The sequence below is a fragment of the Xyrauchen texanus genome, chromosome 35 (assembly GCF_025860055.1).
Source record: "Xyrauchen texanus isolate HMW12.3.18 chromosome 35, RBS_HiC_50CHRs, whole genome shotgun sequence".
NCBI classification, from domain to species: domain Eukaryota; kingdom Metazoa; phylum Chordata; class Actinopteri; order Cypriniformes; family Catostomidae; genus Xyrauchen; species Xyrauchen texanus.
Genome location: NC_068310.1, coordinates 25,499,402 through 25,525,766, shown reverse-complemented (window position 1 = coordinate 25,525,766; position 26,365 = coordinate 25,499,402). Strand labels below are relative to the sequence as shown.

Here is a 26,365-nt window from a genome sequence, read left to right as displayed (position 1 = left end):
CCCGGAAGAGCTGACGATTCTCTTCCAGGCTCCGACCGACCCGTTGCAAAATGGCTCTTTTTAGGTCTGTATAGGCCAGGAGGTTAGTTGCCGGCAGTTGCTGTGCCGCGAGTTGAGCTTCCCCGGACAGGAGAGGAACTAGGCGGGCTGCCCATTGTTCATGCGGCCAGCCCCAGATTTCTGCCGTTCACTCAAACAAATCAAGAATGGCCTCAGGATCGTCTGCTACCCCCATCTTCTGTAACGTGGGCGGGGGCAGCGTGGAGCGGGTGTCCGGGGTCGCGGTTGTGGCCGGCGCGGCCTCCTGGCTGAGGAGGCTCCGGATGGCGTGCCGGTCCTCTGCCTGAGCCCGCATGATCTCAAAAAACCGGCGATCCTGGTCCTGCCGGAGCTCAAGCAGGGATTGTTGGTGGATCTGCTGTAGTGTCGCGAGGGACTGGAGGACCTCCGTCAGCTGGGAGGACTCTACGGGGCGACCCATCTCCATACTTGGATGAACAGATCCCGGGTTTCGGCACCAGTGTAAAGATCTCCTCCAAGGGGTGACACTTGACGCAGTGGCTCAAAGGTGAGGGTCTTTATTATTAACAATAATGATCACAAATAACAAAACGTGCACGGAGCACTCCTTAAACAGCCAGCTTAAAGACACAGCCTCGTAACTCTCATGTCACTCCTCTTTTCATGGAGGCCCTCTGGCTGATATTTATGCCCGTGCTCACTGAAATTAGAGACAGGTGTTAGACATAATTTAGCTCAGGTGCAAGCGCCCTTACCGCTTTTCTCTCCCGGACGGGCGCTTGACCACGCCCCCGCTGCCACATTAAGTTAACGTGCATTGTGATCGCAACTCATCAGGTTCACAAATTTGTTTTAATACAAAACATCTTAAACCTAAAATGTATTTATATTTTAATGATCACTATTATTTATTATTATTATTATTGTTATGAGGTTAAAAGTATACTAATAAAAAATATGTTTCCATGTTTTTAGAATATGTAGTATAATACCATGTTGTTCTTTACAATACCTTGGAATAACATGCATACTGTACCTTGCTATATGAATATAGTAATCATTCAGTACAATGGTTTAATGTATCTAAAAGTACCATAGTATTAACATCTGATGCCATCACAGTACGTTTTTGTAAGGGAGAATTGGCAAATTCAAATCACAACGCTTTGTGGAATAATGGAGCTTGGAAGATTTGGTTTCTGGAAGTGAGAGTCCTGTATGGTTGCATCCATTACACCCATGCAAACAGGAAAAACCCTTTGGTGGTGAGCAACTGATATGTAATGGTAATTTTCTCTGCAGCCTCTGATTGTTTCTCCAGTAAACATCAAAACAAAGTGAGTGTATGGGAAAGTGTATGTGTGTTTCAAAGAGACACGTCTATATGGCCACAGGGATGTGCGTGACACAGTGAACTAGGCTGACAGCTCTTCCTGCAGTGTGAGAAAGTCTAACCTACCTCTGACCATGCAGTATATCAACAGCCCTCCTGCTCTGGATGTATTCAGGTTGTGTACTTTATTCCCAGGTTTGAATAAACATGTAGCCCTCATCCAAGCATAATTAAATTATCTTATATAAACCAGCCATTTGCATTCCCTTCTATCCGAGAGAATAGAGCTTAGTTTCTAGGAAGAGACATATTTGTTCTGTTCTAAAAATCTAGTGAGTTGCCAAACAGAGGCAGCATTTTAAAGCATGATGCGCTCTAAACGTGAAGGCTATTTCATTTGGTAGGTCATTTAATAATGCTGCTTTTTAAGGCCAAATTCTACAGCAGCATAATATATCTATTATATAACCTTTTTTTTTTATTTATTTTACCCAATATCTGTGCTACATATTTTATGGCGGAGTATTTTGGCATTAGCCTTGTTAATGTTTGTGGGAGGGCAGGACCGGGTCGTGATTCTACACACCGGTCCCTTATCAGGCTAATCAAGCCTCCGAGAGGGATAAAGGCCAACTGCGGAGGATTGTGCAGGAGACAGAGATAGTTTCTAGATCGTCAAGCTGGTTCTCGCCTCCTCCTTTCCATTGACTGCTTTTCTGGTGCCGAAAAGCGACGGCTTGGTCCGTTTCTGTGTTGACTACCAGAAAGTGAACGCGGTGTCCAAATTTGACGCTTATCCAATGCCGTGAATTGATGAGTTACTTGATCGGTTGGGCACGGATCAATTTTACTCGACGCTGGACTTAACAAAGGGGTATTGGCAGATCCCTTTAACTCCAATGTCCCGAGAAAAAACTGCTTTTTCCAAACCAATTACACCAATTTGTGACACTTCCATTCGGGTTGTTTGGAGCCCCGGCCACGTTTCAGCCCGCTGACCTTACTCAAAAAGGGGGCTCCGATACGGTCCAGTGGACAGAGTCGTGCCAACAGGCCTTCCTTAAGGTAAAATCTGCACTGTGTGGGAGGCGAGAAGCGGCTTGTCAATATAAATAATATTATAATGATTAACTTAAAAGACAAAACACACACATGACGGACATGTGCGTAAACTATCTCTCTTTCCCCCGCACAATCCTCCGCAGTCTGCCTTTATTCCTCTCGGAGGCTTGATTAGCCTGATTAGCCTGTGTAGAATCACGACCCGGTCCCACCCTCCGCCCTGCCACAATGTTAAAGGAATATTCAGGGTTCAATACAAATTGACCTAGCATTTGTGGCATCATGTTGATTACCACAAAAAATAATTTTTACTCAATACTCCTTTTCTTTAAAAAGAGCAAAAATCGAGGTTACAGTGAGGCACTTACAATGGAATTGGAGGGTTCAAAGTCAGAAATGTGAAGCTTATACTTTCATAAAAGCACTTGCATGAATTCTTCTGTTAAAACATCTAGGTTACTATCTCCTGATGGAGGGAACGAGACATTGTGTCGATTGAAGTGACTCTTTCTTGAAGGCCTCGGTTACCTCTGAACTTGAAAAAAGTAAATTGAGAAATAGGCATACAGAATTTGCATGTCCCTTCCCCGGACATACGGGTATAAAAGGAGGTAAGCGTGCATCTGTCCATTCAGGTTTTGCACTGAGGAGCCGAGAATGAGGGGGGACACAACGTCTCGTTCCCTCCATCAGGGAAAGGGGGTTACAATAGTAACCTAGATGTTCCCGTTCTGTCGCTCACTTGACGTTTTTTGATTGAAGCGACACTAGGGATCCCTATTCAATCACGCCATGCGCTGAACCATGTATATAAACTGCTGATGCAGGTGCGGGCATGCAGTTGCGTGCCAAAGCAGCAGGATGCGTCAGACTGCACGTACACTTCCCCAACGCCCCATAAAAACATCATAAACTTTATAGGTTACCGGCATCCCCGAAGGGGGGGAACAAGCGACATGCCAAGCATGGGAGCAGGCAGCGCAGGCCACGCCTTTTCTCTCTCTATGTTTCTCGCATAGATTTAAAGCGGCTGGGGCCATTTAACGCTATAACACGCATTGGGGAAGGCGTTCTTTTCCAACTCCTATTCTTTCAGGGGGAAAGACACCATGGAGACCACATCCTGCCCAGGCTGGGGGGAGGTTAAATGTGGCATATACGTCACATGGGTTTTTAGGCCACATGTGGAAGTGGCGCGGTGGTAGATCCTACCTAGTGAGGGAGGAGTTACTACAAACGCTGCGACCGGGTGGCAGAGGGGACTGCCCAAGGGAGACGCGAAAATACACACAGGGGGATTAATCCGTGATGGCCAAACCCTGTGGAGCACCTATTCAAGTACACAGTAGTTAGTACCCATAGTGGGTCTGGTCGGGAATTCCTCCAGGGAACATCCAAGGAGCGCGAGTTTTGTAGACTCTCCTGGGAGAAAGAGCGCACGTGATCGTTTCAGTAGAGGGGAAGGGCGCTATGTGCAAGCTGAACACACGGTCAGTTATTCCGTATTACCGCGTTCTACGTGCTCGGACCTGAGAGAATGTGGGTCATAACCCGACTCAACCCTGAGATTGTAGAATCTCGTAAAGGTATTGGGTGTTTCCCAGCCCGCTGCTCTGAAGATGTCTGCAAGGGAGGTGCCGTTGGCCAGTGCCCACGAGGAAACCGCACTTCTTGTCGAGTGTGCTTGAACCTGCAAGGGGGCGAGCATGGATTGGGTCTGATGGCGTCGACAACCCAGTGGGCTAGCCTCTGTTTGGAGACAGCTTTCCCTTTCCACTGTCCACCAAAGCAGACAAAGAGCTGCTCAGAACATCTAAAGCTGGGTCAACACAATGTCGAGTGAACGACAGAAGTATTATTTAATATGTAAAGTTGTTTAAATAGTAATTTGTACAGTTGTTTTAGGGTTTGTTGACATTACATCATCGTGGCAAAGAAGTTGTAAAAAAAAAAAAATATATTATATATATATATACTGTAATACTGTGTTATATCATAAAAAGTGTCATATACTTTTTATTCTATATTACGCCGTTTGTCTCAGGAGGACAGGGAAGGCTATGGGGAGGCTGCAGTGATAATGTGGGATTTGGAGAGGCAATCTCCAAGCAGTATGTGGATGCGCTGGAAACCATACAGGATGCACGAGCTACCACGAACCTGCACAACAATGAAGTAGGATGCAAGGTACATGAAGAAATGTTTGCATTTGGAAAAATCCTCCAACGCTTAGGAGTTTCTTTCTTAGCCTTTGCCTTGAAGAGTACAGTAGATTGAGTTGGGCTAACTGCACCATGAGATGGGGCCTAAAATTCAAGCATCTCTGTTGGCCACCAACAGATTATGGAGTGCCTAATTTCTCAGTGCTTCTAATGATAGCTTACCTCCCAAGAGTTTCATTCACAGCCTTGTAAGCAAAGTGCCACTCGTTCTCCCAATAGAATGCATGCTGTACCAGAAGGGCCTATTGACAGCCTGTGAATGTCCTTTATGACAAGGCCTTAACTTGAGATTCTTGGGATCAGTGGTGCAAACTTAATTAGATGACCTAGGGGTCAACACATTGCAAAGGTTATGCATTCTGTTGCTTCCCAAATAAGTGTTTAGTTTTATTCTTGCAATAAGGATCTTGCATTTATGTTGGGCTTCGTTGTACTTGAGAAAGCCACATGGATCACAGCCATGTGGCTCAAGTGTTTTTTGTTTATCTGCAGGTTTTGTCAATTCATTGGCACCTGGAGCATCAGTGTAACTGAATAAAAAATTTGAAAGAATTATTTTTCACTTCCTCTTCAATGGACTTGCCACTGGCTCTGCCCATGACAGAAAACACCTTGACAATGGCTATGCAAAATAAATGCACCCCTTTCCTGTGCAGAACAATCTGGCTCAATATGAAACCCAGATTCTGCATCTTATATGGAGCAAATGCCTCCTTTTTAAAAGGACATTTGTTTGCTTCAGCTGAAGCCAGGAATTATTGTATGGGGGCACCTAAAAGAAGAAAAACCCAGACTTGAACCTTGAACCGGTTCCTCTTAAGCCTCTGTCACTATTCACTTCCATTGCATTTATTGTAAATTAAAAGATGCATTGAAAGTAAAAGGTGTGTGAGACATACTGCCAAACATCTTATTTGTGTACCACAGAAGAAAGAAAATAACATGAGCTTGGAACAACATGAAGGTGACTACAAAACATTTCAATTTTGGGTTAAATATCCTTTAATTACTGAGACCTCCACAACCAGATGAAAACACTAAAAGGCAAAAAGCAAGTGGAAAAGACACATACAAAGAAAGAGAGAGAGACGCTGTACTTGGTCTCTCTGTTAGTTGCACTGCTGGAGAAATGAAGGAATGTTTCTGTGCAACTCACTCCCCCAGTGTTTCATCTATCCAAGTGCAACACATACCTAGACCACCCAAAGCCCCCCACGACTACAGGGCAATATGTCCAACACATAAACACACATTCACATAAATGCACATGTGCACACACATGTTGTTGCTTTGCTCCATAATTACTGTTAAATGTGTATGCATTTGAGAAGAGAAGTGATACAGTGAGTAAAATGTGTTTGTGTGGAAACCATAACCATGAGAAGTGACTGACATCTGTTGCTCCAGCTGAGTGGAGCAGAAGGAAAAAAACAGTCACCTCCAAATCCCCCCCACACAAACACCCATGCATGTGATGCAATGTATGCACACATAAAACATGCTGTGCTTTAGAGAAGAGAGATAAGGAAGAGGTGGGTGAACATCGGATAAATTAGATTTGGAATGGGAGATATATTTGGAGAGGATCACAGAAAAATGAAAAACAAGACACTAGTGTCAAAGGGGAAAACAAATGAAATAACAACAGAAACGTTGGACAGAAGTCAACAAAGCCCATGATGCACTAAGGCATGATCTGCTGTAAAGCCCTCATAAAAGTAAATATAAAAAAAACAATAAGGCCACTTTGAAACAATACCAGTAAACTGTCAGTAGAGCTATACAAATAAATTCACTTCAAGAACTCCCAAGCAAAGACTCACTGTGCTATCTACTTTATAAACTAGTTTTATTATCCTTGATCTCTTTAAAGAATCACAGCCAAACATGTAAATTAAAGAGCCATTTGAGGCTTGCTCCTACACACACAACAGGGTTAGAGTCACTGACCTCTGACCCGGGCATAACAGCAGCCGCACTTTGCCAGGACTTTTCGAAATAAGTGGTGGCAGGCGCAGCCCCGATGATGGTGGCCCCCCTTCATGGTCTACCCCAGTCGCTGACCATAAGATTAGCAGGCATGGGCATGGCACATCACACGCACTCTCACACACACAAATACATTCTCACGCCGGGGATGTCCCTGTAGTGGTAATTCCAAAGAGGTGTTGGGACAACCTCAAATTTAATCCCAAAAAGAAAGCTAAAGTCCTCCACTTGATAGGAATCATATAGTGCCCAGATATCCAGTCTCGGGTTGTCACTGCACAATCGAGAATTGAGTCAATGACAGGCAAAAGCGCAACTCAGTCTCAATGTTTTTCCTCTCTGCTGCTCTCACTGTCTGCTCAAATGAAAGCCTGTAAGACTGCCAGAGAGAAAGAGTGAGAGAGCGAGAGGAGAGAGAGAGAGGAGGGGGTGGAGTCAGCAGCTCGACTTGCTGGTTATTCCAGGATACATCTCCCACTCCCCCTTCATCTTGCGTTCCCCCTAAGCTCCAGTTTTTTCTCTCTCTCTCTCTCTCTCTCATCTGACTTGGTCTTTTTTGCTCTCTTTAAAAGGAATGTTCCAGGTTCAATACAAGTTAAGCTCAATAGACAGCATTTGTGGCATAAGGGGGAGGCTGAGGCTCAGGTAGTAGAGCGTGTTGGCCAGTAATCGCAGGGTTGGCGGTTCGATTCCTGGCCCACATGACTCCACATGCCGAAGTGTCCTTGGGCAAGACACTGAACCCCAAGTTGCTCCCAATGGCAGGCTAGCACCTTGCATGGCAGGCTAGCGCCTTGCATGGCAGCTCTGCCATCATTGGTGTGTGTGTGTGTGAGAATGGGTGAATGAGTCACAGTGTAAATCACTTTGAAAAACTGCTAAGGTTAATAAAGCGCTATATAAGTGAAGACCATTTTACCATTTCATTACCACAAAATAATTTCAACTCATCCCTCATTTACAAAAAAAAAAAAAAGCAAAAATCGTGTTTACAGTAAGGCACTTCCACTGTAAGTGAATGGGGCCAGTCCATAAACATTAAAATACATATAGTTTCAAAAGTATAGCCACAAGACGTAAACATTATAATTGATAATATGATTTTAGCATGATAAGCGATTCAGGTGTTACAGAGTTTACCAGATTACAGGGTTTACCGGCATTACGATGCTAAGACAAAGTTGTAATATTGATTTTATCTTTATGCAGAAAAGTTTAGCAAGTGATTTTATCACAGTAAAATCATGTTTTAGATATTGTGAATAAACTTTTGAAGCAGAGTGTATTTTAATGTTTATGGAATGGCCCAATTCACCTAAATTGTAAATGCCTTACTATAATTGAGATTAATGCTTTTTCTTTTAGCGAGAGATGAGCAGAAATATTTTTTGTGGTACTCAACATTATGTTACAAATGCTGTCAATTTAGCTTGACTTTCCTATAAAACCATAACAATGTCAGAATAATCTATTATTCAACAGTCTGTAATAAAGACAGTTAGAGGCACCTCTATGCTAAAGCCAATTTAATTGCCAGTCCTTATTGAGTTAGATCCAAGATAAACAAGGTGAAAAAAAATCTGCTCATGAGCCTAATGACACACAATTACATGTGGTAATTATATCAGGAGTGCCAGGCTAAAGCGAGCTATGGTATCTCTCCAGCCAATTCCACCAGAGGGCCAAAAATAGGCCTGCTGAGAGAAGGTACGTGTGTGTGCTGTGTTTACTATATACACAGTTTAAAGTATCACAAGGGTAACTTGATATCAGGGGATCTACCTTTGTGTCCTGAAAGTTACAGAACTGGGAAGCAACAGTACATAGGCAAAGAGTTGGGTGTGGCGAAGATACATATCACATTTCAACTTGTAATGTTTACAGGTTTTGGTCAATTGCTTATATCCGTCACTCTCCAATGCACTCTCCATGAGGGGAATCAGTTCACGCTACCCCTCCCATGATGCGCGTTTGTTGCCATATTCAAAAGAAAGCAAAACCAATGAAGATTGTGAACAGCATTCTCTAGTAAACAAATCAAGCTGCACTTCCAATTGTATCGTGTCAGTTCTTGCGCGAACATGCCAACACCTTTACATCAAGCGAGAGGCAGTGTGAACTTGGTCCTCTCATGGACACGCATTGGAGAGTGACCAGAATTAAAACATTTTAGTGAAAAGTTATTCACTAATATCGATCTGTTTCTCACCCAAAGCAATCAAAATCGCTTTAGAAGACATAACCACTGGATTATTAATTGTCTGTGATTTATGAGCTTTAAAGTGCTGATCAACTTCCAATTCATACAAAGAAAATAAATATTAACTTCGGCCTAACATCTCTTAGAACATCTTTTGTATTTAAAGAGCCCATAATACGCGCATTTACAATGTAAAAAAAAAAAACAAAAATAAGAATTTTCTCATACTTTCGCTTTCTCCTGGGTTTCTCTAACAAAACACCAGGGCACCACATGTTTACCTGACCACAAACATCAAAGTTTACCAGATTCAGCTGAGCCTTTGTCCTAGAGATGCCCAATGACTCGCCATGTTGTCTCTGCTCCATACTTTTTTCATACATCTCTGACCGTGTCACTTGGCACTCATGAACTCCACTGCATTAATAACATTACTGCGAGTAAAGATGTCAGTATCATGGTGATGAGAGAGAAAAGGGGGGAAAGAAAAAGATTTGAGACTGTCTACCCCGTTTGAACTGAACAATTACATCAGACACACGAACAACTCCCAAAGAATCACTAAGGGAATCGCTAGCAAAAATTCACAGAAAATTTTATCAATTGTATAAAATTAGACATTTTGATATTTAAATGATTTATAAGATGTGTAAATGTTAGCCTTAATATACTCTTTAGAATTTAAATAGTGGTCACCGGGGCTAAGAAGATGCATATTGTAGATTAAGACATAGATCATCCACATACAATAACGTATATGCTCATTGAAATGTTTTCTGTTGTCTGTCATCATTTATCAGCATGGCTTACATATTAAAAGATTGAGGAAGGGGCGCTCATAATGGGCACAGCATAATAGATATTTCTCCACATAGCAACCATTCAATCATTTCACAACTGTTTGATCAGAAGTCAAAATGTAGTGTTAAAAACCAGCAAAACTGTGTGCATATTAAGGAACCTCTATCGATGGTTTAGCTCTAAGATAAAAGATGTGTTATGAATTCATGAATAACAACAATCATATACCAAAGAGTCATATCGTACCATTATTGTGAGGTGAAAACGTGGATTCACTTTGCCAGTGCCACTCAGTTACAGTTTAAAATTTCCTTCAGAATACAGCACACTGCATACTAGTGCGTATTTAGATTTTCCAATGTAAAACAAAATAACGGACAGTCACATTGTGTCACTGCAAACATTTGAAGTTTATTGTGGAGCGGAGGGAGGCGGGGCGGGCTGGAATGTCGCACGCCCGGTCCCCAATCGGCCTGATGGGGCGCGCAAGGGATAAAGGTGGCCGGTGACGACGGTTCCAGAGAGAGAGAGAATTACGGGCATGTACGTCATGTGTGTGGCTTGGTTTAAGTTTTCATTAATTAAATTATTATTTATATTGACAAGCCGGTTCTCGCCTCCTCCTTGCCCATCTGAATCCCCTTACGCAAACACATACACACATATATATATATATGAGTCCATGTGGGGGGGTCAAACATTGCATGTGGGTATGGAACAACTTAAGGGTGAGTGAATGACAGTTTACATTTTTGAGTGAACAATCCCATTTAAGTCAACCAGAGTTAATTAAGTGTCAGGTATAGAGACAGAACCCAGCCGCAGAAAGCCATGAAGCAAAAGTCTTTAAAAAGTAAAACTATATAAATAAACCTACAAAAAGCAAACACAAAACAAAATGCCAAATATACATATGTAGCCCAGACTACAGCCAACAGGGCTGGAAACAAAACAACACATGTGAGGGCAAAATAACTGAAAAAGATAAGGGCAAAACAGAACAAAAGCCAAATAAACTGAGAACAGACCTTGTAAAAAAAGAATCCAACAGTGGTATAAAGGAACCAAATAGAATACACAAGAGAAAACAAATCAGCACAGAACAGAGCAAACAGAGGGAATATTTAAAAAAAAAAAAAATCAGGGATGCAACCGAGGAGGGCAGGTGAGGGAAATTAACTAATAATTAGATAGATTACAGGGAAAACAAGGGGGGTGGAGTCAAAAAAACAAGACAGCGAGCACATGGGGAAAACAACCGTCTATCAAAACACAAAACAATTTCAAGTGTGAAAATCCCAGTGGAAGGTTGTTACTGATGTAAAGTCTTTAGACACATGTAAGTACAAGAAAGAGTGTGTCAACGGACTGTGTGTGTGTTTGTTGGAATGTTGGATGCTAGGGGAGGTTATTGAAGAAGAGCAGGAAATGGAAAGCAGGCCTCTTCTCTCTTCTCAGAGTACATGAGCAGCTGGGGATTGCGCTAAGAGTGTGTGTGTGTGTGTGTGTGTGTGTGTGTGTGTGTGTGTGTGTGTGTGTGTGTGTGTGTGTGTGTGTGTGTGTGTGTGTGTGTTTGGTGGAATTAGCCTTTCTCTAGAGTCCAATTACCCTGTGTCTATTGCAGAAAAGCACAAAGGCTGGCAGTAAGAAAGATGAGCCAATAAGGGCATTTTCCCACCGGGCCATGTGTGAAGGATGCAAAACGTCTGTACAGAGGCTGTCAAGTGCTAACTGTTTTAAAGTCAAACAAGTTAGAATAACTGAGTGCGTGTCAGATATTTTTTTGTATCATTCAACAGAAGATACATTTATTCATTGTTATTTATCCTTGCATATCAATGCAGCAGTGCTCAATGCATGATATCATTAACAAGATGAACCATTATAAATGCATGAATCAAACTCACTCAGACTACAGACAATTTATGACACGGTTTTCTACACATCGTTTGATTTATATAATTTTTTATAATATCCCTAAGTGGAAAGAGACAAATCATGTAGAACAATTAAATAACTCACAGTAACATTCTACAACTTCTTACCTGCTCTCGACTACACTACAGTAACTCACTGGAATTCAGATGACTTGTCAAATAAAATTAAACTGTTCTGAAATGTGTTGCATTGCTGGACACACCAACATTGCATTGTCAGCAGCTCCTGGAACCAATGTCGCCTCAAATCGTCAACACTCATTGAAAATTAATGACTTCCGGTTGCTTTATCGCTGCAAACCATTATCAGTGTGATTTAAAGTGGTTCACACAAACACTTGTGTTGTTTTCATTTGAACGCGGGGGCCATGGTGAACAAGCTTCTCTCATAGTGCTCATAAACATGCAACAAACATCAAGATTTCCAATAAAAAAATAATTACATTTCAGGTTATTACTTACCAAAACTATCATAGGTCTTCAGAAGACTTGAAACAGAATGACTTGTATAAACTAGGGTGATTAAAATATGACAGAAGTTTTATTTTTGGGTGAACAATTCCTTTAATGCCTTTTAATGCAACCTGTCATGCTGATGTGTCTGCACTGTGACATGAATGGCAGAGGATTTACTTGCGAGAACAAATGACTGCTGTAAATGCCTATAATCTACAGTATATAATCCAACTGCACAGAACACAGTATTTTGATTTGGTTAAAAGGAAGACAAATTAAAGAGAATTCTCAGATGCAACAACTTTTGCTGAACATTCAACATATGGTGCTTTTCTTTTTGCATTTCTCTGTTTATGTGTTCAATGCTTACTTCAGAGAGAAACGGATCTGCCCAGCTATGACAATACATACAGTAGTTCTCATGGTATTGTTTGTATTGCATGTTTCTCTCTTCTTCTCTCTAATCTCTCCATCTCTTCCTTACTCTTTCGGCCCAGTGCAATATTTGAAGAAATTATACCTGACTTGTGGGAATATTGTTCTGTACTCAACATGTTTTTTTTTCAGTTCAGAAGCGCGAGCAAATAATTTTGGTGGCTGATACCTCCAATAAAATCAACATTCTGAGACTCCACAAATGAGCAATATAAGTGATTGAAATTGCCATGTCAACATCTTTTGAAGTGTATTTACTATATACAGAGTTTCACATAAATTACAATCATGTGATCTTATGGTTAATAAGCCTCTCAATTAAGGTTTGATCCACAAATCTAATAATATTCAAAACCTCTTTTAACACTAAGTTTGGTGTTACATATTAATACAGGGTGCATTAACATTTTCGATCAGTAGGGGGAGCATGTACTATATGCCTGGGCAAATAATCTGTACCAGTCTCAAGAATCTTCTTATCTGATGTAGTGTCAAACCCAAGGATCAAGCAAGATTACAGTAATATCCTTGGCATTTCCAGGACTGTTTGACGAAAATGCATGTCTGTTAAGTAAAGACGGAATATCTACATGCTAAAAGAGTATCTAACAAACAATTGTCTAAAAACACAATTAATTGAATATGAACTGAGTAAAGAATGAAAATGAATAAAAAAAAGTGTTATTTCTACCATCAGAACAGTTTCTTGTGCTGAACAAATAAGAATATTCAATTTGTAATAAATCATGCCTGGAATTTGAATATTGTAATCTGTCTGCATTGAGACACATTAGAATTCCATGGCAATGGGGCAAAGAAACAAAGAGGCAATGTGAGGTGAAGTGTGCATTAATACCTTTCTTTTTATCTTCTCTCTTTACTTCCTCTCTCTCTCTCTCTCTGTTTTTGTCTTTCTCATGCCATTCCTCTCTCTTTCCCTTCCTTTCCTTGCTCTTTATTTCTCCATTCTCTCCACTTCATTACCTCTGTTTATGACTCTTCCCTTGGCACACTCATATTCATAAACACATGCAAACATATCTAGACTCGTACTACTACATGGACACAAGGATTAATGCAAATATGTCCAGAGATCTGGGTTCCATATTTGGAGGAGACTTTAAAACATGAGGCTTACAACACTTTCCTTTATCCACTTTTTTTCTAGCTAGATCTGGATAAACTTTTATAATGTTAACCTGCAAAAAAAAAAAAAAAAACTTCTTTAAAAAAATATTAATATTAATCAGCATGCAATTCCCATGCTGGTCTAGGCTGGTTAGTGTTGGTAGTGCTGGTTTGGTGCTACTCTAGCTGGTGTATATGTACTTTATATAGTATAAAATGCATTATGTGTTTATACCCATTTCAAGAATTAGCCTTATTTACAAAGAAAAAGGAAAAAAAATGCTCAGCAGTGAAGGGAACAATGATATTTCTAATTGTTCATGGCTGCATGGAAACATTGTACTTTCTGAACAAAAGTTCAAATATGCAATAACCAACACAACTGTCCCTAAATTCTCTTAATTTAAAATGTTTTTTGTGCCACTTTCTCCTTCTGCAACCATTTCTAAATCACTTTACGTAATGAATCTACACCATATTTAATTTTTCTTTAATTGATTTCTCATTCTTTCATCTTTCCAAAAAAAGTCACTCCAATTTAGGCTTGTATGAATAAGCAACTGTGGAAGGATGGAGAGAAAGAGAGAGAGCTGGCAGAAAGCCGGATGGCTGCAGCGAGCTGGTTTTGTGCTCTTTGTTTGCTACACTGTCTCCAGGCACAGGCCAAGAGATTGGCCAGGAAACTTCCTCAGATATATACAGAAATGTGAGCATGCTCACATATTCAGACACACACGCACATGCAAATATATGTCATACATAAACTCCTGTCATTTCTATCCTTAGTATGTGCTGAATTTGATGAAGAAATTTGTGGTGGTATGTAGGTGTGTAATTTTCAGAATCTCAGCAGATGCAGTGTGTCATCTGGGTATTGTTTACCAAATGTATCATGAACACTGAGCATTCAAAGGTACTGCTTTTTGCATACTATGTAGCGGGGGAGTATGTATAATTGGTAGCTACAAGCTACTCCCAGCTTCAAACTTAAGTCAAGCGTATTAATGCTATTAAAATAAGAATATATATATATATATATATATAAGTTCAAGTGGCACAGCTTCGCTTTGCCCAAGTCAAGCAGCGATGAAGGGGTAGAGATGGGATAAAACACTTATTGGTTTTTGCTCAGTTTTTTAGACATGTATTGTCATTACATGTGTCAATTCGATTAAAAAAATTATCAAACTGGAGACAATTAAACTGGCATACACATAGGATGATGCCAAATTCACAACACCCAGACAGAATAAAGGTGTCATCATTTTAACACATTAAATGAATATAAACCACTAAAGTGTCAATATACAGTCCTATATATTTAATGTGTATACTCATGTTAGTCAAACTACAAATCATAAAATTATGATGTACAGACTTTATTTATGCAACCACTTTATAATATTGTGACCAAATCAGAGCAGAATACGACACAAAAATATTTGTAACTTCTGAATGAGAGATTTGATGTACCGGTAGGCATGTGTACTCAACTGTTACACATCAAACTTGCATAAAGACTTGAATCATAGACAAACTGTACTTTTAATATATACTTTTCATCAAAAGTCAAATTTTACATTATTTGTGCTGACTTTAGACCACTATACACTTTTCCTAGCACTTAGCGTGGATCAAAAGCAATTTTGATGGGGTTTTTTTTAAGCCATTTCACGGTTGTTTTTACATTCACTGCCATTGCTAAAATATATACTAAACTAATAAAACTTGAAAAAGCCATTTTATATAATTGTTGAAATATAGTGATAAACAGCAGCAATGAATAAATTATTTCGACTCAGAAATGCAGACAGAAACTCGTTCAAATATGTAGATCCAATCAGGAAAACTATTGTGAAAATAACTGAGCTGCTTTCACATTACAGGAACGTAGTTAGTAGCACCACTACCTTTAGTTAGTGTCTCCCCATTGGAGACAGTACATAGACACTACAGAGTCAGCTGCATTAACAATCTAATGTGAAAGGTACCAGGCGGGGTGACTCCCAAAATCCCTCTCACCAGAAATCCCTAACCCTGCATACTGCACTTACACAAGTAAGTCAACTTACAGTAACACTATAAATTAATTAAATCTAGTTCTCCTATAAATCTAGTTGCAAAGATGTCCTGAGAAGGATTTCTAAAGATTAGTTTTGAGATTTAAATATATAGGTTTATCTAATGTAAACACATTCCTTCTTTTCAACTTCTTCATATCTTGACGTTCACCACAGTCAGACAAGCACAAATTAATGCTAAAATTATGTAAGGCATATCTGTTTTAAGTTATAATGTATACAGACTCCAAACTTCATCTGGTCTGGTCCCATTTCCTTATAAAGTCTCCCCTTACTCTAAATCTTATTTTGATGCAAACATTTCCTCAGTCCTTGAACTTATCTTGGGGTTTCTGTTTATAAAATATCACAGTGTGGAAGTTCTGTTTGTGGGCCAGTTTTGTGCTCTGATATACCTAAAGAAACAGATAATTAAAATGATAAAATGTAATTTTCATGGCTGCAGACACAGACTTCAGTCTCTCTGGCTATATCCACTGTCGGTTCTGTTCATACACAGTTCGATTATTAAATTAATTTCCACTATTGTTATGGGCATTACTCTTGGCTGTTGTGAGTTTGAGAAGTGGATTAGCATTTATTACCTGTTTATAAAGGCATTTTTCAACCTGCGTTTGTCTCCTGTTGTATATATAGAACCATTTGAGAGTCACACCTGTTAGTAAATACATACATGAATCTGAAACAATGACTGTGTGAACAAACCCCATGTCAACTTGAATGTAGTACTATGAGACATAAGTGACTCCTCAGTAATGTGACACCCTTTTACTGTGAGCACTGGATCAAAGGCTACACTCCCTAGAGCAATGTTCATGATGGTGATTTTGCTATGGCATTAGGAAGAATGCAATTAACAAAATAACTGCGATTTTTAACTGTAGTACAAGTGTGGTAAATTGGACAGAGTATTACTGCAGTATTGGAAACTCAAGGAATACTGCATCCAATTGTCACAATTGTGACGCAGTACTGAAAACTTCAGGAATATTTCATTTAAATTACCATACTTGTAATGCACTACTTAAAACTGCAGACACACTGCATCCAAATAAGCACAGTTGTACTGCAGCACTGGAAACTTCAGGAACACTGCATCCAAATTAACACACTCATATTGCAGTATTGAAAATAGCAGGAATATTGCGTCCAAATTACTACACTTGTACTGCAGTCCTGCAAACTGCAGGAATACTGCATCCAATTTACCACACTTGTAATGCAGTACTAAAAAATGCCGGAATACTGCGTCTAAATTGCCACACTTATTATGCAGTACTGAAAACTGCAGGAATACTGAATCCATTTTAGCACATTTGTACAACAGTTAGAAAACTGCAGGAATACATATTACACTTGTTATGCAGTACTGAAAATGTCTAGGTTACGGATGTAACCTCTGTTCCCTGATGGAGGAAACGAGACGTTGTGTCGAAGAAGCGACACTAGGGGTCTCTCTTGAGCGCCGAATATGCCTCTGATCTGTGAAAAAAGGCCAATGGGAATTAGGCAGAGAGTATTTGCATACCCCGCCCCCGGACATACAGGCATAAAAGTGGGCAAATACTTCGAGTTCATTAAGGATTTTTCTGAGGAGCTGGAAATGGTCCAGGCACTACAGTGGCTCGGCTCAGCGATGTGGCCGGGAGGACACAACCCCGAAGAAGCGACACTAGGGGTCCAATTCAAATCACGCCATGCCCTGAGCCATGTACGTGTAATGCTGACATAAGAGCGGGCAGGTATATTTACGTGCAAAGACGACCAGTTGTGTCAGACTGCACGTACCCTTCCCCAATGCCCCATAAAAAGATGTTGGAACCCTTTTGATTACCCTAAGCAGGGGAACAAGGCAACGCTTGCCAATCTGGGAACGGGCCGAGCCTAGCCGGGCCTCTTTTCTCTCTATGTTGCCCGCATAGAGCCAAAGCGGCTGGGGCCCTTACATGCATCATGGGAAGGGGGTCTTACCCGGTTTCCTATTCTTCCAGGGGGAAAAGACCCTGCGGAGACCACACCTGCCCAGGAACGGGGAGGTAAGTACGTTACATGGACCAATCAGGTCACATGTGGAAAAATGGCGCGGTGATAGATCCAAGGGAGATGCGGGTCCACTCGCAAGGGGACCGTACCGTGAAAAATACACACAGGAAGACTCCACGCAGGAGTCCCGACCTGTGGAGCACCTTTTTCCAGTACAAGGTAGATTTGAGTACCCATAGTGGATTGGGTCAGAGAAATCCTCCCCCGAATTGCGGACCCATAGGGCTAGGGAGGAGTCGTCCAGGGATCCGGATATATAGAATCTCCTGGGAGAGAAAGTGCACAGTTTTACCTCGACCAAGGGAAAGGGCACTAGGTGCAAGCGATCCACATGGCCAGTTCGTCAGCGTGTTACCGAGTTCTACCGGCTCGGACCTGAGAAAACACAGGACGATACTGAGATTGTAAAATCTTGCAAAGGTATTAGGTGTTGCCCAACCCGCTGCTCTACATATGTCTGCCAGGGAGGTGCCCCTGGCCAGTGCCCACAAGGATGCAACACTCAAAGCACGTACCAGACACAGCAACGAAGGGGTTGGGTCTGCCTCCTCCCGGGGCAGCACTTGCAGGTTCACTACCTGGTCTCTGATGGGTGTGGTAGGAACCTTGGGCACGTAGCCCGGTGGCGGACTTAGGATCACATGTGTGTCTGCCGGACCGAACTCCAGGCAAGTGTCGCTAACAGAGAACGCTTGCAGGTCCCCGACCCTCTTGATGGAGGTGAGCGCAATCAGCAGGGCAGTCTTTTAGAGAGAGGGCCCTGAGTCCAACTGATTCTAGCGGCTCGAAGGCGGGGTCTCTGAAGGTCCATGAGGACCACTGAGAGATCCCAGGAGAGGAACAGGCTTGGCCGGGATGGAATTAACCTCCGGGCGCCTCTTAGGAACCTGATGATTAAGTCGTGCTTACCCAAAGACTTGCCGTCTACTGCGTCGTGGTGTGCCGCGATAGCAGCCACATACACCTTCAAGGTGGACGGGGACAGCCTCCCCTCCAACCTCTCCTGCAGGAATAGGAGCACTGACCTAACTGCGCACCTCTGTGTGTCTTCAGCCCAGGAAGAACACCAATTCGCAACCAATTCAATGATCACACGGTGCGTGCCGCCAGTCTGGGGCCAGTGCTGAGCGGTCTCATATGTATCAACCCCAGCGGTGCGACCGCCGCGGAGGATGTCATATGCCCCAGGAGCTTCTGGAAAGGTTTTAAAGGGACCACTGTGCCCGGCCTGAAGGCGGTGATGCATTTTAGCACTGACTGCACGCGCTCATTGCATGCGAGGCGGGCTGACATTGAGACTGAGTCTAACTCCATGCCGAGAAAAGAGATGCTCTGAACCAGGGCGAGCTTGCTCTTTTCCCAGTTGATCTGAAGCCCCAAACGGCTGAGGTGCCTGAGCACCTGGTCTCTATGAGCGCATTGTGACTCTCAGGAGTGGGCCAAAATGAGCCAATTGAGTATGCAAATGCCGGCTTCTCGGAGCGGGGCAAGGGCTGCCTCTGCGACTTTCGTGAAGATGCGAGGGGAGAGAGACATGCCGAAGGGTAGGACTTCATATTGATACGCCTGGCCGTCAAACGCGAACCGTAGGTAGGGTCGGTGACGAGGCAAAATTGAGACGTGGAAGTACGCGTCATTTCAGGTCTACCGCTGCGAACCAATCTAGATGCCGGACACAAGTTTAAATGTGTTCTTGCGTGAGAATTTTGAACGGGAGTTTGTGCAAAGCCTGATTGAAAAACTCGCAAGTCCAAGATCGGTCGTAAGCCGCCGTGCTTCCTTGGGTACGATGAAGTAAGGGCTGTAGGGACCCTTCTTCATCTCGGTTGGAGGGATAGGCTCTATCGCGTCTTTGAGTAAGAGACGATTTCCACACACAGGGATTTGGCGTATTTGCCTTGCACTGCGGTAAAGCGGACGTCCACGAAGGGGGGGCGGAGGTCTGGCAAACTGAATCGCGTAACCGAGTCGGATGGTCCTGGCCAGCCAGCGTGACGGATTGGGAAGTGAAAGACACGCATCCAAGCTCCGTGCTAGGGGCACTAAGGGGACGATTATTTTTGACGTACCGGCGGGCTTCGCAGCGGGGCAGAGCAGGTAGTACGGCAAATCGCCTTCATCGCTCACGGCGCCTGCCCCAATCCCGTAGGAAGGAGTCGAGGCGTGGGGGGCGGCTGAAGTGGCTTTCTCTCATGACAAAAGAAAGCCATGACCGCAATGTTGTCATGGCTATGTTCTCGCACTGAGAACATAGACCATTCATAAAACGCTGCCTGTGTGTAATCGTAGCCCAGGCACACAAGGCAGCTTTTATGACCGTCAGAGGTAGGAAGAAATCAACCGCATCCAGAAACTAAGCAGAGGCGGAAACACATCTTTAAAAAGACGCATCCCGAAAAGGACGTTCAACGCCAGCTGTGTATTTGCTCTTTTTAAGAAAATAACTCTTTTAACTGCACTGTCGAAGCGCCCAGGGGCAAACTGCACTACCGTGCAGAGAAGGAAAAAGCCGCTGTAATGCGCCATAGAATCCAACAGCAGGCAGCTTCAGAGGAACAGGAACGGGTGTGTAACTCTCAGCTGAGTGCATACACGACCATCGGCTCCGAAGAAAAATTCTGAATGAAACTTCCTGTTTCAACACAGGAAAGGAAACTGTGCTGATCAAGCCATTTCATGGGGTCTTTAACCACAGATCGATCAATGATGGGTTGCATCTCACCCGACATTTACCATATATCAACATTCAATTAATAACACAACACAGTGGAGTATACAAACAGCACTACAGCTTTATGATGTGTCAGTGGCTCATCAAGTTTTAGAAGCTGATTGTGAGGATGATGACTGATGGTTGCTGGGTGTCAAGGTTTGGCTTGCCTTTATCAACATGTCACCCACTCTAGAGCATTAACCCAAGAATATGTCTGCTCTCCAGAACAGCCCAGGCCTAAAAGCTTAAGTTTTGACCTCATTTAAATTCCCTTGTTGTACATGTGTTCTAACGAATGACATCTGTTTCTTCTCTTTTATTTTGTCGGCCTTAAGATGTGCAATTTTAGACCCCTGTAGTTTTATGAAGTTACTTACAGGATGAGGTGGATAACAGACTCCACTATAGCAATAACTGTCATTATTTATGTACTAATCAAGGCTTGATGTGCATTAAAGACCCCATGAAATGGCCTGACAAGTGCAGCTGTCTTTTATTTGTGGACGAATTTCCTATTGATACTGTATCAATAGGTCACTGTCCCATCACTGTGAGTGATGGGACATATAGGGCTTCTCGCAGTGGCGCAGATAGGATTTTTTAACTGAGGGGGACCAAGCTGTCAGCAAATGATTTAAACTCAATTCGTTATTTTGCGTAATTTGGGCTTTAACTAGTGCTCAAGTAGTTACTTTGCCTAATTTGGGCTAATGATTTGCACTAAAAAGCCATTGGGGGATTCTTATTTGAAATCATGGATAAACAACAATGAACAAAGGTAAACTAAGGCCTACCTGATCACCACTAGCAATGCATGATCAGACTGTTATTTGACTAGTATGCCAATCACCTACCAAAACTTCTCATACCATGATTTTTGGAATGTCAGTGTCCGGTCTTTCATCACTTGCTTTTGCAAAACTTTAGGGTCAGGTTGATTTGGCTTTGTATATGTCATTATCATGTCAACATCCTCTCCCTCTGTGTTGCCTCCTGTCCCTCCTTGTTGTTCTGTCCCTGCTTCTTCTGTCTGTAATTCTACTGTCTCTCCTTCCTCATGCTGTCTTTTTCTACTGTGGCTGCCCTCCTGCAGATCCTCACTTGACTGACTAGGGTCTGCCTCACTGTCATCAGAAATTGCCTGCAGGCCAGGAGGATAACATTTTAAATCTTATAATTTCAGTTAACCCTCTATACCGCTATAGAATTTCACAACAATGTGAAATACAACATATTCCTGAGAATTAATGGCTATTTCAAATGTCTAAGAATAACTCAAAATTTTAAATTTAAGTGTTAATTACAAGTTTTTGCAATTTATAGATTAGAAATATCTTTCAAATGATGTATGACATATTAAGAAATGTTTTTCATAGCCCATAATTTAAGAATCTATATCCTCCTTGCTCTGTACAATAAAAAAAAACATGATTTCCTGCTATAAGAGGATGTCAAAAGTTTATGTAGGCCTTTATTTGTTGTTTGCATAAATCTTGCACCACACAAATTTACTTATTATAATTATTTTTATAGTGGCTTACACACGACAGTGAACATACCTCAGTCAATTTATACAGTACAATGGGTTAAATGATAAGATAAAATATTATTTCCTGACGACGATAAATTGTTTAATTTATCCAACCATTCTTTTTATGTTCATTCATTATTTGCCTCTGTCCACTCATCTAAATGCATAGTTATGGTCTCCACATTTTGCTGTGTTTGCTAAGTGCAAAAGCCTTTTTGCCATTGTTGTCAGACTAGCTATTCCCCTTAACAAATCTAATCTGCCACATCTGGGAAAGTCAACAGCCATAGGATACTTACATTGTTTGGTTTTTGAAAAAACGAGGTGATTGTTTTTTGTCTCTTCATTGCCTTTATGTGGCATTTACAGTCGATTTTTCTCAGTTCAGAAAATCACCGACTCAGCTCAGTCATAGATGGTATATGATCACTATGGTTACCGGTCCGCTCCTACAGGCACGATTGAGGCAGCTACCTCCTCATAGGACCCCGGCAACGTCACTCAGGAGTCGTAGCACACTCACACACAGAGAGAGTGTAAACGTCGGTGGCATGATGGCATCGTGAGTTTATTGACAACAGAACAGCATGTAGTGAGAATGTGGGTACAAAGTAATGGTGACCGCCGACCGGTGTAGATTATTATTGTGTGTCAGCCTGCGTCTGTCCCGACCCGATTCTGAAGCAGCGGCGGGCCGTAATCCTCTTTTTTACCAACACATTCTCACACCCAACTCATCACATATGGATGCTTCGCCAGGACCCCTTGGCGTCACTTATTGACGCACTGGGTATAGCTTTGGCGTCATTTTTCAACGTGCAGGGTAGTCCGATAGACTTCTATATTGTTAAACTCACCGATGAATGCGGTTGCCTATGAACGCGCTAAACCTTTGCTGAGAGGGCACTTTGATATCAGATTGTGAGGGTTTTTAAACATAAAAAACAGTTGGAGGGCCAGATAAAGATGATCTGGGGGCCACCATTATACTAGCCCTGGCATAGATCATTTATTGTAGCCTATTCCTTTTTATTTTTATTTATTGCAGTCTCGACTCTCGACCCATTCGCAGCCCAAGACGTCAAATTTCAACGCTACAGGCTCCGGTTCTATTGGACTACCCTGCACGTTGAAAAATGACGCCAAAGGTATACCCAGTGCGTCAATAAGTGACGCCAAGGGGTCCTCGCCACGCGTCCATATGTGACGAGTTGGGTGTGACAATGTGTTGCGATTTTTGTCGCCTTTCGTAGGGATAGTGAGGGCGGGGGACGAATCGGGTCACTATGAATCTGGGGGGGTCATGTCCCCCCCGTCCCTAGTGCCATCTGCGCCCTTGGCTTCTCGTTTTGTTTAAAAGGCAATAGGCTTAAGTCATATCCCAGCTATTAACCATGATTTTCTACTTGCTAATCGTTTGCAGGTGAGGTGATATTTGGGGGAGGGACAGTCTCATTCTAGAGAGCATTTGATTGGATAAAAATCTGCATAGAGCAAATATTTTTGGTCTCTTTTTCTGGTATAGAATGACGAAATGCATATATCTGTTAAAAGTGAATTTTGTCAATGTTTAGGAGTACACTTAAAACATAAATGACCACAAAATTTATAGACATGGGCCACAAAAAAAAAAGAAAAACCACAAACTCTAATTCTAATTTTAATTTATGAATAGTATGCTTAAAATATGCAATTGTGAAAATACACATGCATACACTCAATCCTAAAGCACCCAGCACCAATTTCCCCCAGTGTGCCAGTGCAGCTCCAAGCTGTGGTAACAAAGGTCCTTTTAAGGTTGGGACTTGCTTAGCCTATGGTTCTCATGGGAGAACTGACTCCACATTCTGCCAGATGTGTGTTTTTGTTTTTGTCCAAGGAATATATGGAGATATATTCCTTGGACAAGGAATGGGCCAGCTTATGAATGGATGAAAATCTCTTTATATAGAGGATTTTACCCAGAGTAAAAATTACAGTGTATGTAATTTTTTGTCAAATATCCCCTTTAAAAAATCTTAGTTTTGTACAGCAGGCATACTCTACTATTTTGATGAATGCATAATTATTATTGACTGTAATGAGAGTGACACATCATAAAGCAACACTTTGCAGAGCAAAGAAGCTTTGCTGCAACTGAATAATAAATGAAGATTGATGAATAAAATAGCTATGAACAAAAAAAGAAATTCACAGTGTTCTGAGACATATCAGCCTTGCACGCACATGAGGCGCTAAATATAAATTACATAGCCATGAAAATTCTACATAAATAAAACAAGGATTCTGAACAAAACATATTCCTTAGTGCCCTAAAATATTCAAAGGATAGTTCACCTAAATATATATATATATATATATATATATATATATATTTGGAAAATTTGGAAGCAATGTCGCCTTACCAGGTGATCCTTTTGGCTATCTATGATATCCAACAATCACGTGCATGTGGTTTGGTCAGTTGGTGAATAGAATAAAAATGTCATCTGACGGAGCGGTCGAAAGAAGGAAATTCATTCATAAAAATCTATGTATTTATTTATTTATTTATTTATTTTACTTATGATTCCATTACTGATAGATACACATTGAACTCATTAAATAATTTATTGGCTATCTCTAAAGCTCACTTGAATCTGTTTTAGGTCTTTAGATATGACATTATTGTGCCTCAGAAGCCATTCTGAAACCAATTTCCTTTGGAAGTACCTTCATACAAATGTCTGGGTGGTAAAGCCTTGAGTTTCAGAATAGAACTTGCTCAGTGGAGAAACAAAAAAGTGATTTAAGAAGGCATAAGAGCTCCGATTAGAGAAAATGTCCTGAATGGACAAAAGGACACAAGGCATAGGGGGAAATTGAGTCAAAAGAGAGAGAGTTAATATGTGCTATCTCTTTGCAAGCTGCAGCATCTGCATGTGATTTAGTGAATGTTGGCACTGTCCCGTGATTCCACTGAAAACACTATAAGGCATCTTGTTTCTAATCTTTAACAGATGGGTGATCTCTTGTGCCTATAGCTCCACTGCAGTAATGGTAGCATGGGCCTCTTTACCCATAGACAAAGCAAGGAATGGAAAGTCCATTCTGACCCCTTCAAATCTTCTTGATGGGTAACTGAAACTCCATAACTTGAGGAGACAGGCATTTTGCAAAACAGCTAAGGAGCTCCCGAGAACTCATTTAGTTAAACTTATAGCAGTCTAGTTGTAGTTAAAGAGATAGTTCATCCCATAAATGAAACTTTTTTTTTTTCTAACTTAGAAAACAGAAGGAAATATTCATATTTTGACAGGTTTGAAACATGAAGGTAAGTAAATGATGACAGAAAAGTTTAGTTCATCAATTGTAAAAACTGTAAACCAACACATGAAATAAGTAAATTGCACAAGGAAGCAACTGGGCACTGATTTTAGCTCTCGGTATGACTTATTTATAGGATACAGTAGTGTTGTCAAAAGTACCGGTACTTTGCTACCAAGTCGATAGTAAAATAAAAAAAGATGTAAAGATACCAGTGTTTCTCCAGTACCAGTAGTACTGAGCACCGACTCTATCTGGTAAGTATCATATGACATAAAGCCTCCTACCCTACACAGTGCAGTTTACATTTCAAGTTCACTGTTAAAAAGACAGGTTTAAAAAAAAAAAGTTCAATAAATGCACGATTCATGTCAATGAGTAATCGTGTTAAATAATCGTGATCTAAATATAGACCAAAATAATTGTGATTACACCACAGCTTTAAAATGTGCACAGGATTAATTTGAGCGCGTGCTCTGTTACTCATTTTACAATGAAATGGATAAATAATCAAATTAAAATTCTCACAAGTCCTAGTGTTATTTATTAAACCACTAAAGGCTGCAATCTTACATTGGAAAATATGCGTACTTTAAATTAATGTATAAATCCGACCGCTCATCCACTATAAACTCCACAGACATTGAGAATCATTCTCGTTGACTGAGATGACAAATCACAGCATTTGTACTTTAATCTCAGCTTTATTTATATTGCATTTAAAACAACAGAATTGGCCAAAGTGCTTCACAGTAATACAATTTAATCCTAACATTTCAAAATTACCACATACACAAACACCAGTAGTCTAAAATACAAACACTCTAGACTGGAGTGGAGACATTTCATTTGTCAGACTCAAAGGCCAGTGTAAACAGATGAGATTTCAATGATCACACTGCACTGTGCAACTCTTTATCCAGAAAAGTAAAGCTTGTGGCAAAATAATAGAATCATAATAAAAGTATGATTCAAAATAAAATCTAGATGCCTGAAATTGAAGAAATTGAATAAAAAATATATTACAACTGAATAGTAAAATGTAATATTCACTGTAATAATAATAATAATAATAGTTAATCAAAATATCACAAGCAAGACAGCTGT

At 41.2% G+C, this 26,365-nt stretch overlaps 1 protein-coding gene across 2 annotated transcripts in view; it reads right to left on the bottom strand.

Annotated features, from left to right (window-relative positions):
* arhgef25a (Rho guanine nucleotide exchange factor (GEF) 25a) overlaps positions 1-26,365 on the bottom strand; it is a 122,373-nt gene that overhangs the window by 87,788 nt on the left and 8,220 nt on the right. Inside the window, exon 1 of one of the 2 annotated variants that reach the window (XM_052105665.1) lies at positions 6,589-6,999. The exons of the other annotated variant lie outside the window; for it this stretch is intronic. Coding sequence (XP_051961625.1) covers positions 6,589-6,682 — 94 coding nt within the window. The 5' untranslated portion in view covers positions 6,683-6,999. Of the gene's footprint in view, positions 1-6,588; positions 7,000-26,365 lie in introns of those variants that run through there. 2 annotated transcript variants of the gene reach the window in all.